General features: G+C 42.0%; 1 protein-coding gene across 1 annotated transcript in view; it reads left to right on the top strand.

Annotated features, from left to right (window-relative positions):
* The window catches only part of DOCK1 (dedicator of cytokinesis 1), a gene marked incomplete in the record, with an annotated part of 633,434 nt that overhangs the window by 289,886 nt on the left and 328,972 nt on the right, over nt 1-14,576 (top strand). Inside the window, 2 exon segments of the mRNA XM_073595735.1 lie at nt 5,441-5,547; nt 14,183-14,310. Coding sequence (XP_073451836.1) covers nt 5,441-5,547; nt 14,183-14,310 — 235 coding nt within the window.

Genomic DNA, 14,576 nt, shown 5'->3' with positions numbered 1-14,576 from the left:
TGTTACAGAGATGCAGTCTACATGCTTTTGTTAGCGATTGGCTTTGGGGCTGAAAGGACAGGTCAGAGTCTAGGATTACACCTAGTACCCTGTCGTGTAGTTGTGGTAACGGTGCTGATTGATCCAGCATTGTCCTAATAGATATTTATTTTATTTTATTCATCCCTATTTTCCATGATCTGTTATTTCACTTGGAGAAAGGAAGTTCGGAAAAATCGTTTTAAGGGATACAGAAAGCAATAAAATCACTTTAGGGTTGGGACCGAGCCCATGTTAGATTTTTTTTTTGCAATCTGCGTCTAAAGCCTCGTACACACGGTTTGTCTGTTCAGACTGTTGTCCTAAAATCTTAAAATCTCACCGTTGGTACACTCCTTTTTGACTATTGTTCTCCAAATTTCCACCAACAAATGTTGGATGGTAGGCTAGTAAATTTTCGGCCGACAACGGTTTGTTGTCAGATTTTTATATGGTCAGTACACAAATCCGTTGCACAAAAGTCGAAAGTACAAACACGCATGCTCGGAATCAATGCCTACCAAACACAAAATTAGCAGAAGGGGCCCAAAGGGTGGCGCTCAAGAGCTGAAATGCCTCGTAGTATGTCACTAAGTTCGTGTTTGTGGCACGACAATTGTGTACCATTAGTATGCAAGACAAGATCCTGGCACACACCCTTTTGACAAAAATCAGACGCTCGGTTGGCCAACAATCGTACATGTGTACGAGGCTTAAGGCAGGCCGCACATTATGCAATTTTCTTTCCTTCCACCACAGTGTTCTGCCAGTGGGGAGCACAGGGAGCCTTTCCTGACAGAACAACACAGTAATTAGTTGCCGGCGGCACTCATCCTTTGGGAAAAAACCAACAGGCTGGATCGACTTGTGTACACCCAGGGTGCCTATACATGGACCGAAATTCAGCCGGTCCCTGCTGAAGCCTTATGCTATGTACACAGGATAGGATTTTCCAACAACAAAACCGTGGATTTATTTCCGATGGATGTTGGCTGAAACTTGTCTTGCATACACACAGTCGCACAAATGTTGTCGGAAATTCCAAACATCAAGGACGCGGAGACATACAACATGTACGACGAGCCGAGAAAAATGAAGTTCAGTGGCCAGTGCGGCTCTTCTGCTTGATTCCGAGCATGCATGGAATTTTGTGTGTCGGAATTGTGTACACACGATCGGAATTTCCGACAACGAATTTTGTTGTCGGAAAATTTGAGAGCCAGCTCTCAAATTTTTGTTGTTGGAAATTCCGTCAACAAATGTCCAATGGAGCCTACACATGGTCGGAACTTCCGACAACAAGCTCACATCGAACATTTGTTGACGGAAATTCTAATCGTCTGTACCCGGCATTTGACTTGTAAAAGAAAATGTGCTACGCTAATTTACACATCTCATATACAATATTTCCTTATTCTGAACGGCATCCCCTTCGCCAATCCCCTTTACAGTAGGGAAAAAACGTGTCTCACACAGTAAGAAAGTTCTACAAACCATAAAATGGATAAAAAAAAAAAGTCCCTTAAAGTGCCAGTGAAAGATCAATGCGTGGAATTAATCCTCAAGTAAATCCACACCACAGTGTTGCAAATGGGGTCCTACCAGAGGAAAATGACTTGCCTGAATGGTCATAAACAGTATGTTCATTGTAATACGCAGATGACTCAATCCTTTGGAGACTCTACCACCTTTCAGACATACAAAAAACAGAAGGTGCACCAGCCTAGTGTATTATCCCAATGGTGATTTAATAGAGGCAAATAAAAACAAACAGTTTGAAAAAGAGGGCAGGTCCCTGGAAACGCGTCATGCACACCCCTTCTGACATCCACCAGGCATTTTGACAGCTGTCATCCTTGTGTGCAGCCTTAAATGCCGCTGCTAATATCCATACTTTGTGCTGTAAAAAAGAGGTAACAAAAAGGGGGAAATGTATCTTTATCAACTTGGTGGACTGTGGATTTTCAGTATGCAACATCATGTTATACCTATGTTTTTGTCATGTCCAATTGTTTTCAAACTGGCGCTAGCAATTTTGTGTATGTATATGAATTAAATAAATCTTTTATATGTCCACCAATTTATCGTGTTGCAACCATGTGCTTCATATAAAATCCCACCCCCTTGTTCCCCCTTTTTTTTACATTGACAGGGATGGAAATACATGGCCTTTCCAGACCATAATTTCATTTAAAGTCCCAAACTCTTTTCCCTTCGTAGCATACTTTGAACTGGCTGGCTCCATGTCATCCTCGGTCTCTGTTTTCTCAGTGATGCCTTCAGCCTCACGCTGATTGCAGCTGCAGGCCTCAGGTGTTCCCTATCCATGCTGTTTCATGCTAACTTCAATGGGCATACCTACGTTGAAGTTATCATGTGAAGTTCAATGTAAGTATGCCGATTATTTTAATAAAGTGTTTTTTTTATTTGATACTGACCTCAGCACCCTGCTGTTCATTTTCTTCTAAATAAAAACATACAAACACTGAAGGTATTCAGTAAGTCAAAACACTGCCTCGTGGTACAGTTATAGGTGAGACCCAAAGTGACCCAACGCCAAGGAGACGCCGCTCAGGACTCACAAGGTGACACGTTTTCAAGGGCAAGCCCTCTTCCTCAGACCCAAGCTTGGCTCTGAGGAAGAGGGCTTGCCCTTGAAACGTACAAAGCACCTTGTGGATCCCAGATGGCGTCTCCTTGGCATTGGGTCACTTCGGCTCTCACCTACCACTATACCACGAGGCAGTGGCTTGACGTACTGTCTACCTTTACAGTTTGAATGTTTTTATTAAGACGAAAACGAACAGCAGGCCGCTGAGGTCAGTACCTAGTAAAAAACACTATTAAAATAAGCAGTACACTTAGATTGAAGTTAGCATGAAACAGCATGGATAGGGAACACCTGAGACCAAGCAGCTGCAATCAGTGTGAGGCTGTAGGCATCACTGAGCAAACAGACTGAGGATGACATGGAGCCAGCCAGCTCCAAAGTATGGACCGTCAATGTTTGTGAGCATGGTTTTTATTTGCCTCTATTAAATCACCATTGGGATAATACACTTGGCTGGTGCACCTTTTGTTTTGTTTTTTGCAGTTACTGTTTGGACTACCCCGGTCGTTAGAGGGCAGCAAGGCCAGACTTATCCCTGCGTGTTATCTTAAAAGCAAATACTTGTGAAGATTGTCCCCCTTTCCCACCATACTCGTGCACAGGTGGTTTTGAGCCTTTTTCTTTTGACACCTTTCAGAAATATCCACCTCATATAGCCAGTATATGTCCAGGTTAGACAAAACGGGATACTCCAGTAATGTAAACCAAACAAGAACCACTTTATTTAAAAAGGTTAAAATCACTCACATTTGTTAGGTGAGAAACGCGCTTTTCAATCAAACAATCCAGATCCTGATAGGCAGTATGCATGGGGATATTGGTGCATCTGACGTCACCATGAGCGGCACTTGCCAATGGGGATTGAATAGTGTTATGCCCCATATATGCGGTTGGATTTTCTGACAGAAAATGTTCGATGGGAGTGCGTTGTCGGAAATTCCAACTGTGTGTAGGCTCCATCAGACATTTTCGATCGGAATTTCCATCACACAAATTTTGAGATCTGGATCTCAAATTTTCTGACAACAAAATCCATTCTCGTAAATTTTGATCGTTTGTAGACAATTCCGACGCACAAAGTTCCATGCATGCTTGGAATCAAGTAGAAGAGCCGCACTGGCTATTGAACTTAATTTTTCTCGGCTCATTGTACGTGTTGTACATCACCGCGTTCTTGATGTTCAGAATTTCCGACAAGATTTGTGTGACCGTGTGTATGCAAGACAAGTTTGAGCCAACATCCGTCAGAAAAAATCCATGGATTTTGTATGACTGATCGTGTGTACGGGGCATTATAGTTGCCTAACAAATGTAAGTTGTTTTAGCCATTTTTAAATACAGTCGTTTCTATCTGGTTTACAATACTGGAGTATCCTGTTTTGTCTTTCCTGTACATATACTGGCTTTATGAGCTGGCTATGTTTAAAAGATGGTGGAGTCTGACCATTTGAGTCATCTGTGTATTATAACTTGCATACTGTTTATGACCACTCAAGCAATGAGGTCATTCTTCTCTGGTAAGTGCCCACTTTGCAACACTGATGGTGTGGAATCACTAGAAGGACTTTAGCTCATGGATGATATTATGGATCTTTAACTGGCATTTTGTGGGACTTTTTTGATCTTTTGAGTATTGCACTTCTGTTGTCACTTATCAGTGAACAAATTACATTTATGTGAGTTTTTTTTTTTAATTTCATTCCTTTTATGGTTTGTAATAATTTCTCACTGTGTGTGACTTTTTTTTCCTATTGTGAAGGGGATTAGAGTAGGAGACACCATTCACAATGGGGATATATTTTGTGATTTGAGTGAATTAGCGCAGCATGTTTTTCCTTTACAATTTTAGCCACATTATATAACGCATGTTGTGCAAGCTGCTTTTTCCTGTTAGTTTTTAGCCTAAAATGTAGTACTGTTGAATGCTAACGCTTGACTTATCTGCTTAAAGGAACACAAAGCGTAAATACAAGAGTTCTATTAAGCAAAAAAAAGGTGCTAATACCATTTACTTCCTGTTGTGTCATCTTGACAGCAAGTTGGTTGAAAGGTAGAGAATAAAGCTTTTTTCAATCCTTCCAACATTATTTGTAGTAAGCTGGAGGGGCAGATATTCTGGCATCTTACAGGCAGAGCCTCAGAAGCTGCAACAGTCTTCATGAACGTACATGTTGTTCACTTGTGTATTTGTGGCTAAAAGTATGCTTACACTGTTAAAATATGTTCTATGCCTATAAAACTATTTAATACTCGCTCAAGAATGTTCTCAAGAACTCTTATGCCACGTACACATGGTCGGAATTTCCGACAACGAATGTTCGATGTGAGCTTGTTGTCGGAAATTCCGACTGTGTGTAGGCTCCGTCGGACAATGTTTGAGAGCTGGATCTCAAATTTTCCGACAACAAAATTTGTTGTCGGAAATTCTGAGTGTGTGTAGACAATTCCGAAGCACAAAATTGCACGCATGCTCGGAATGAAGCAGAAGAGCCGCACTGGCTATTGAACTTCATTTTTCTCAGCTCGTCGTACGTGTTGTACGTCACCGCATTCTTGGCGATCAGAATTTCCAACAACATTTGTGTGACCGTGTGTATGCAAGACAAGTTTGAGCCAACATCCGTCGGAAAAAAAAAATCCAGGATTTTGTTGCCAGAATGTCCGACCGTGTGTACGCGGTATTCTAGTTACGAATATGACAATTATGTAAGGCTTGTTTAGTAGCCCTGTAAATGTCCAGAAACAGTACAAAGCGAGCATCGGCTATGTGTTTCAATTAATTTGTCTCCATTTGTTTGTTTATTTTTGCAGCAAGTTGTTTACAGACTTCATCTTGAAAGTTCCAAGAGATCGCCTTGTGCGGCAGAAGCTCTATTGCCTTATTGAGATAATACACAGTGACCTTTTCAGCCAGCTTGGTAAGAAGCAGCTCCTGCCTGTACCCATATATTTTCTGTCTGATGTTCTTGTAAAATGAAATACTCGGCATCAAATATGATTAAAGTATTTTTATTGAATTGTGGAATCATACAATTATGGGGTAGGTTGCATTTGTTAAAATGCAGCAGTGTTTGTAAAAATATACACAACAGTTCTGTTCACCTTTTACTTTTCTTATTGTGCAGGCAAACCTGTTTCCACTCTTTATATGGCTAATTCAGATGTTTTATATTCTTCATTGATAACTTTTTTTATTATGTGATTTGAGCATTGCACATTTTTCAACTAAATTAAAAAATTTCCTTTAATATCCTGAAGCAAACTGTGTAACCCATGAATGATAGATTGAGGGTGAGTTTACTTGGTTACTCATATTACTGCACAACTGTGAAAGAGGTAAAGGAAGCCGATAATGTATTTTATTTGGTTAGGCTTTTTTTCCCACTGAAGAATGTTTTGGTATACTTTTGAAGCCTGGAGAACTTCTTCCTTTTTTTAACTTTTTTTTTTTTTTTTACTTTTTTTAAACTTCTTTTTACAATTTGCAATGCCTCTAAAATTAAATGGTGTCATTTTCTTCAATACCTCAATTAATCCCATCACTTTGCCACTGAAATATACTACTCTGAGGTCTAATGCCACTAGTCTTCTGGGTTAAATGTTGGCCAGAATCATCCATCCCACATCCTGTAGGCTCAAGCTATCATGGACACAACTTTGGGAGGAGGGGAAGATCCTATAGCTAGAGCTCACAGTACTTCTGAAATTAGTGGCAATCACACGTTATGTGAGCACTGCTCAGTCCTGGAGGTAGGGCTGTTTTTCAGTGGAAAAGAAGAAAAGGGACCTGTGGCATCACCAGTCTGTCCTTAACACTGCAGGAAAAAGGTTTGTATAGGAGACGAGGAAAGGTTGTGAACAGTGGAGAGGCTGGAACTAAAGTGTCGTCCCCCCCCCCCCCCCCCCACCGCCCTGCTGTTTGACTGTTTATAGAAATGCTGAGACAGGCTCCGCTTTTCTTCAGCACCATAACACTCCTCAATTTAAATTCCTTTAACCACTTCCTGCCCAATTATCCTGATTGGGCATCATGTCCTTCAGGATAACAGCTGCCGCGCGCTCGTGGGGGCGCGCATCGTGGCGATTGGTGGAGCGGTGTGTCAGTGTGACACACCGCTCCACCGATCTCGGTAAAGAGCCTCCGGCGGAGGCTCTTTACCACGCGATCAGCCGTGTCCAATCACGGCTGATCACGATGTAAATAGGAAGAGCCGTTGATCTGACAGACGCGAGTAGAGGAGAGCCGATTGGCGGCTCTCCTGACAGGGGGGTCTGCGCTGATTGTTTATCAGCGCAGCCCCCCTCAGATGACCACACTGGACCACCAGGGACGCCACTAGGACCACCAGAGAAGTGGGCAACGTGGATGGCCAGGTATGTACCCCATGGCCATCCACATGTGCAAACCATGCCCGATCTGTGCCAATCAGTGCCCACAAATGGGCACTGATTGGCACCAGTATGTACTAACAGGCATCAGTGATGCCCATCAGTGCCACCCATCAGTGACATCAGTGCCCACCTGTCAGTGCCCATCCGTGCCACCCATGAGTGCCCATCAGTGCCAGTCAGTGCCCCCTTATCAGTGCCAGTCAGTGCCGCCTTATCAGTGCCCGTCAGTGCAGCCATTTCATTGCCCATCATTGAATGAGAAAACTTACTTATTTACAAAAATTTTTAACAGAAACGAAGAAAAACTTGTTTTTTTTCAAAATTTTCAGTCTTTTTTTTTTTTTATTTGTTGCGCAAAAAATAAAAATCCCAGATGTGATCAAATACCACCAAAAAAAAGCTCTATTTGTGGGAACAAAATGATAAAAAAAACTTGTTTGGGTACAGTGTAGCATGACCGCGCAATTGGCATTCAAAATGCAACAGCGCTGAAAGGTGAAAATTGGCTTGGGCAGGAAGGTGTCTAAGTGCCTGGTATTGAAGTGGTTAAAGAAAGTGGCTTAATCGGTGTTGAGACAGGACTTAAAGTGTTTGTTACCCTAAAAAATAAAAATCCTGTTCCCTTAAAGCGGAGTTAGAACCATAAAATCAACTTTGCAGAAATCAACAACATTATGCATCAGCAAAAACATTTGGAAATTTTTTTTCCAAATGTTTTTGCTGATGCTATGGGGTCCTTTGTATTCTGCCACTTCCTCTCCACGGCGCCTGACATCATTTCCCTCCGCGCCTGTGCTCGCTAGTGCTCCTGGGAGATGCTTGTCATCATTTCCCAGGAGTCAGTGGGCAGCGCCGAGGGCTTCGTTGCCATCACAATGGGGTGGGCATCTCCAACGCCGCCACCTGTTGTGATGGCAACGTCAGAAGTGTACGGCGATGCGAGCCGTACCTCCTGTGCATTCGCGAGAACGGGCGGTGCATGCTGGTCGCTCAGGTGCACCTGATCCCGGAAGATAGTGCTTGTGGGCTTCACATGCCCACAAGCACTATGGAAATTGCCAGGAAAGAGGAATATAAGATATCTACCTCTATGAAATCGAGTGGCGATTCATCATAGAGTGAGTGCTATAAATAAGAGTTTGAAACAAACAATATTAACAATAGTTGGAACTCCGCTTTAAAGCATGAATAACAGCACAGTGCTTGTGCTGTGTAATTTGGCCCCTTCTTTCACCTAAAAAACCTGGCTGATACTGCCTGGCGATACCCTCCCTCCTGTAAACTGACCACTTTTATCATGGCTGCTGAGCCCTGACACCGTGGTCAGTTTACATGCCCCCGCCATCTGCAGCCCTGCTCTGTCCTTCTGTCCTGAACCCCCCCCCCCCCCCCCTCGCTCTGTTTAATAAAAAAACAGACGCAGGGGTACATAACATTATGGTACAGAGGGGATGGGAGGATTTTATTCTGTTGGCTTAACAACCACTTTAACACTATTACAGTCAACTTAAAACTTTGACATTAAGTATTCCATATCTCATTAGATATAGAGTCCCTTGCGCAAAAGCACTGTATGCAACCTAACTTTGGGGAGCATGTGGCTTTTGGTTGGTGAGATTGCCATTAAAAAGTATTCCTATGGAGTGTCACTGCATATTATCTTGTGATTTTTGGATGAGTGCATCCTCTCGCTTGTTGGCAGCTTCTAAACAGAAATGAGAGGTGATAGAAAGTGCTAATATATTTCTATATTGGACTTCTTTAATACGTTAAAGAACAATGTGTAATTGTCAGTGATATACAGCAAACAATTTGATTTTCTCTTACCGGTCTACAGTGAATAGGTATGGGGTATTTAATGATTTGCTTTAAATCTGTGTACCTTGCACTGCTCTCTACATTGATCACAGTTATTGGTAAACATACACTATTCTGTATGCCAAATGCTCATTTTACAGAGAATACAGCTTCTTAGAGTAGTCAGGTTTTGGGCGCATTGTCATTAATGTCCTTGTAGACATTGCTAATGTTAATGGTGAACCTAGCGCATATTCTAGGTCCAAAATTGAACACTCGTCAGGTGACCCCTTTGTCTGCAGTCGGTGCAGCCTAAGGGGCAATTTAGAATGCCAAGGAAATATTTACTTTCCATTTATGTAATGTAGACATTCTTTTATAGACCATTAGAGAGCACATCCTTATCAAATAGGGGAGGGAGTGCCTTTATTTCCCCACAGTCATGCATTAGATTCAAACCTTTGCTTGAGGATTGCATTTTTAAAGTCCCAGTACTGACAGAGTTATTTGTGAGGCCCCGGGTTGCTAACGTAATTCATTTGTACATCACACGGAATTCCTGATTCCAAGAACCAAGAGATGCAAGACAATCTTCTTCCTCTGATCTGACTATGCTCTGTCAGTGGGTTCTATTGATATTCACTGCAGGTTGTTTGGTCTATTGCATCACGCACAACTTCATAATGTGCATGGGGCCTCTTTATAGAGATTAATATTGTTCTCAGTACTCATCACTGTGGTGTTAATTATTGTGGATTAGCAATAATTGTATATAAACAGATGTACTGCTATTTATGACTTTAATATTGTCATTAAGACTACCCTTCACAGGTATCTTTTTTGTGTGATGCAAATCTCACCCATCTGTTTAAAATGAAAGTAATAATGTAGTCTACTATGAGATTTCCTTTTTTTTAATCTGTCTGATAACAATTGAATCAGATCAGTACAGGAAATCTGTGACCTTGGCGCACACGCTGTGGGTCAGCTGATTATCATCAATCAAGGGATTTTTCCAGATCACTATTGTTGCCTTGAGATGAGGGCACCAGGAATGTCTGTTACTTCATAAACTTTAATGCAAAAATGGTTTGTTGATCAGGTCATGATTATTCTATGGAAAAATTGATCAGAGGTCAGAATTTACAACCACCATCTAATATTTATGGTTGACTTGGCTTGTCGAATTTATTTTTGTAGACAAGACTGGGTATATAGTATATTTCACAAATGTACCATGGTATTGCAATAGGCATGAGACCTCTTGTAGTGTAGGGCCAGAGTGATTAGGGAAAAGTAAAGCCTTGAACTATAGTTTTTAATTGGTTCACATATAAGTAGTCAATAACTCTTATTCCTTTTTTAAGAATAAATTGTGAGTGGAACTGTGACAAAAAATAGAATTGGACCAGTAAAGATCAGAAAACTAACGAGGAGGGAAATTTGTATAAGGATGATTAAGATTTCGCAAAAGGGGATCTATCATTTGAAAGGGTGGCTTCATATTCCTACGAGAATATGTAGTCTAAACAGTAATACCATGTTTGCCCGAATTTCTTAGCCTATTGTTTCAAGGAGGCTGTGTGGTCCTTTGTGTTTGATTTATTTATTTGAGAACCATAGGGTAAGAGAAGGTGGAGTTGTCTGCATCTAAGATATGGATCAATTGATCTGCTCTTGGGAAGGTCAGCTTGGTTTGCCTCAATTTGGTCATCTTTTCAAGCCCTGTGTTGTGCTTTTATTGGTACTTCAGTTTCTCACAGGGACTCAACTGAACTTGCATGACAACCATATGGGCCATAGCAAGGCTGACTAGATGCTTTTTTTTTTTCACTGAAAATAAAAACTGTTGTGTGGATTAATTGTTCAGCATGTAATAAAAAGCTAATCTGAATTTTTCTAGGATGTACAGTGCCTTGAAAAAGCATCCATACCCCTTGAAATTTTACACATTTTGTCATGTTACAACCAAAATTGTAAATGCATTTTATTGGGCTTTTATGTAATAGACCAACACAAAGTGGAACATAATTGTGAAGTGGAAGGAAAATGGTTTTCAATTTAAAAAAAAAAAAATGAAGATCTGAAAAGTGTGGCGTGCATTTGTATTCAGCCCCCTTGACTCTGATACCCCTAACTAAGATCTAGTGCAGTGATGGCAAACCTTGGCACCCCCAGATGTTTTGGAACTACATTTCCCATGATGCTCATGCACTCTGCAGTTTAGTTGAGCATCATGGGAAATGTAGTTCCAAAACATCTGGGGTGCCAAGGTTTGCCATCACTGATCTAGTGGAACCATTTCCTTCAGAAATCACCTAATTAGTAAATAGAGTCCACCTGTGTGTAATTTAGTCTTAGTATAAATACAGCTGTTCTGTGAGGCCCTCAGAGGTTTGTTAGAGAACCTTAGTGAACAAACAGCATCATGAAGGCCAAGGAACACACCGGTCAGGGATAAAGGTGTGGAGACGTTTAAAGCAAGGTTAGGTTTTAAAAAAACATCCCAAGCTTTAATCCTCTCATGGAGCACTGTTCAATCCTTCATCCAAAAATGGAAAGAGTCTGGCACAACTGCAAACCTACCAAAAGTGGATTAATCAGAGAAGCAGCCAAGAGGCCCATGGTAACTCTGGAGGATCTGCAGAGATCCACAGCTCAGATGGGAGAATCTGTCCACAGGACAACTATTAGTCGTGCATTCCACAAATCTGGCCTTTATGGAAGAGTGGCAAGAAGAAAACCATTGTTGAAAGAAAGCCATAAGCAGTTCAGTTTGCAAGAAGCCATGTGGGGGACACAGCAAACATGTGGAAGTAGGTGCTCTGGTCAGATGAGACTAAAATTGAACTTTTTGGCCTAAAAGCAAAACGCTATGTGTGGCGGAATATTAACACTGCACATCACCCTGAACACCCCATCCCCACCGTGAAACATGGTGGTGACAGCATCATATTGTGGGGATGCTTTTCTTCAGCAGGGACAGGGAAGCTAGTCAGAGTTGATGGGAAGATGGATGGAGCCAAATACAGTACAATTTTAGAAGAAAACCTGTTGGGGTCTGCAAACCACTTGAGATTGGGGTGGAGGTTCACCTTCCAGCAGGACAACGACCCTAAACATACAGCCAGAGACACAATGGCATGGTTTAGATCAAAGCATATTCATGTTGGAATGGGCCAGTCAAAGTCCAGACCTAAATCCAATTATTTGTGGCAAGACTTGAAAATTGCTGTTGAGATGTTCTCCATCCAATCCAGCTCTAGATGTGCAAAGCTGGTAGAGACATCCCCAAAAAGACTTGCAGGTGTAATTGCAGCAAAAGGTGGTTCCACAAAGTATTGACTTAGGGGGGCTGAATACAAATGCACGCCACACTTTTCACATATTTTATTTGTAAAAAATTTTGAAAACCATTTATCATTTCCCTTTCACTACATACCGTATTTATCGGCGTATAACACGCACTTTTTTCCCCTTAAAATCTGGGGAAAATCGCGGGTGCGTGTTATACGCCGATCCCCTGCGATCCTGAGCTGCCAGATCTAAAAAATCGCCGACCGCGATTTGAAAATGGCGCCGCCGGCGCCGAAATACACAGAGCCAGTCCTCGGCTCTTCTCGGCCACTTTCGGCTTCACTCGAGCGCCGCCCGAACCTAGCCGAGTGTACTCGGCTAGGTTCGGATAGCTCCGCTCACAGTCACGCCCATCCCGGGCGGCACTACGAGTGGAGACGAAAGTGAACGAAAGCCGCCGAGAAGAGCCGAGGACCGGCTCTGTGTATTTCGGCGCCATTTTCAAATCGCGGTTGGCGATTTTGAAGCCCAGTATGGCAGGGGATCGAAGGCTGCACTGGGGCAAGGCTGAACTAACAAGGCTGCAATGATGGGCATTTAAATGTAAGTTTTTTTTCCCTTCAACTTCCCTCCTAAAAGTTTTTTTTCCTTAAAATTCCCTCCTAAACTTGGGGTGCGTGTTATACGCTGGTGCGTGTTATACGCCGATAAATACGGTAATTATGTGCCACTTTGTGTTGGTCTATCACATAAAATCCCAATAAAATGTATGTTTTTGATTGTAACATGACAAAATGTAGTAAATTTTCATAGGGTATGAATACTTTTTCAAGGCCTTGTATGTTTTATTTTTTTTTTTTCTCAAAGATTTAATCCACCCAAAACGTTTGTTTGAATAGATGCCAACAGGTTGAAGCACCTGTTGCTTCTTTTGGAGACCTTTCACATGATTCCCAGCTCCTCCCCTTTTTCCACAGCTATTACTGCAAGCTATAATTTGTTCAAAACTTATATTTTTTAAAGGTTTGTCTAAAAACAAAGACAGACGTAGGTTAATGGTTGACTTCTTTTATTGTATTTATGATTGCATTTTATGTATGGCCTGGCATTTTCCCTTACTTATCTGTTCGGCCTTATTAATATGTAAGAAATATGGCAAAACATGAATCTACTTGTAAAAGCATCCCTAAAATCTGCTTCACTTGACTTATAAATACTTGTGATAATCTTAAAAGCTGTGTCTGTGTCCTTGTAAACATTTTTATTGGTGCTGACTTATACAGAAGTTAGAGCCTGGCATACTGCCTGGGCCTAGAATCCAGGGGCCGCACCTGGGGTTTGCTTTGAAGAGTATCACAGGTACATGCTCAGTATTGTTAAATTGGATCTGACTGGTTCACATTTAAAGGTATCTAAACCCACAAGCAAACATTTTACATACTGCCACTTACCAATCCTTCAAGCGGTTCTTCAGTGAGTTTGGGAAAAAAATTAAAAGTCAGCCGCTACAAAAACTGTAGCGGCTGACTTTAAATAAACAGACACTCATCTGTCCAAAGATCCAGTGTATTTTTCACCTGAGCCAGTTCTTCACCGGGCTTCGGGTCCCCGGCCAGCATGTTAACTGTGGGCAGCCTAGCTGTGACTCCTTGTGGCTTCACAGCTGGCTGCCCACTGTGCATGTGTGAGCCGTGCTGCGCTTTATGAATGGTCCCGCAGCCTCCTGGGACCTGTGACGTGTCCTGGAAGGCAGGGGTTGTAAAATTGAGAGCTGGTACCTGTCAAAACTAGCCCCCACCCTCCTCCCCCTTCCACCCCTGGGAGGGTTTCACCTCATTTGCGTAGATGGTGTAATTTGCATGCATGGTATACCCAGTTTTCTCTCTCCCCACATTGGCAATGCTGCAATCCAAACATGTCTCAGTGGAGTGGAGACATCCTAAGACAGGGAATGTGTTCCTGGCCAGATCAATGGATGGAAATACATTTTGCTTTGGGTTTAGATACCCTTTAAGTATACTTAGTCATCGATCATCCACTCTCACATGACAACCTTATTGTGTTCAGAATGCAGAGACATCCTCCTTCCTATGATGACCGATCAGCTGAAGCATCACTTGGAAAAACAAGAGGAGCTTGAAGCCTGTTGTCAGCTGCTGAGCAACATCTTGGAAGTACTTTACAGAAAAGATGTGGTTAGTAAATTAACATACTATTCTGCATTACATTCTTGCTGTTTGGAACATTTATAGGGAACTGCTGTCTTTATAATGGTAACTTCCATTACTAACTTGTTTCTGAAGGTACATCCTAATGAGTTACAAAGCTGGGAGAAGTGCATACATATCAGGTGACCCATTATGGCCAGGCCGCAAGTTTTGGTCATTGAGTTACTCCGTAGTGAAAAAGTATGACAGCCCAAGAACCTGTGCTTTCTAAAACATGTCATCTTTGGCCGTTC

This window comes from Aquarana catesbeiana, linkage group LG08 (genome assembly GCF_042186555.1).
Source record: "Aquarana catesbeiana isolate 2022-GZ linkage group LG08, ASM4218655v1, whole genome shotgun sequence".
Taxonomy (NCBI): Eukaryota; Metazoa; Chordata; class Amphibia; order Anura; family Ranidae; genus Aquarana; species Aquarana catesbeiana.
Note: the sequence above shows the minus strand (reverse complement) of the source record. Positions and strands in the feature narration are given on the sequence as shown.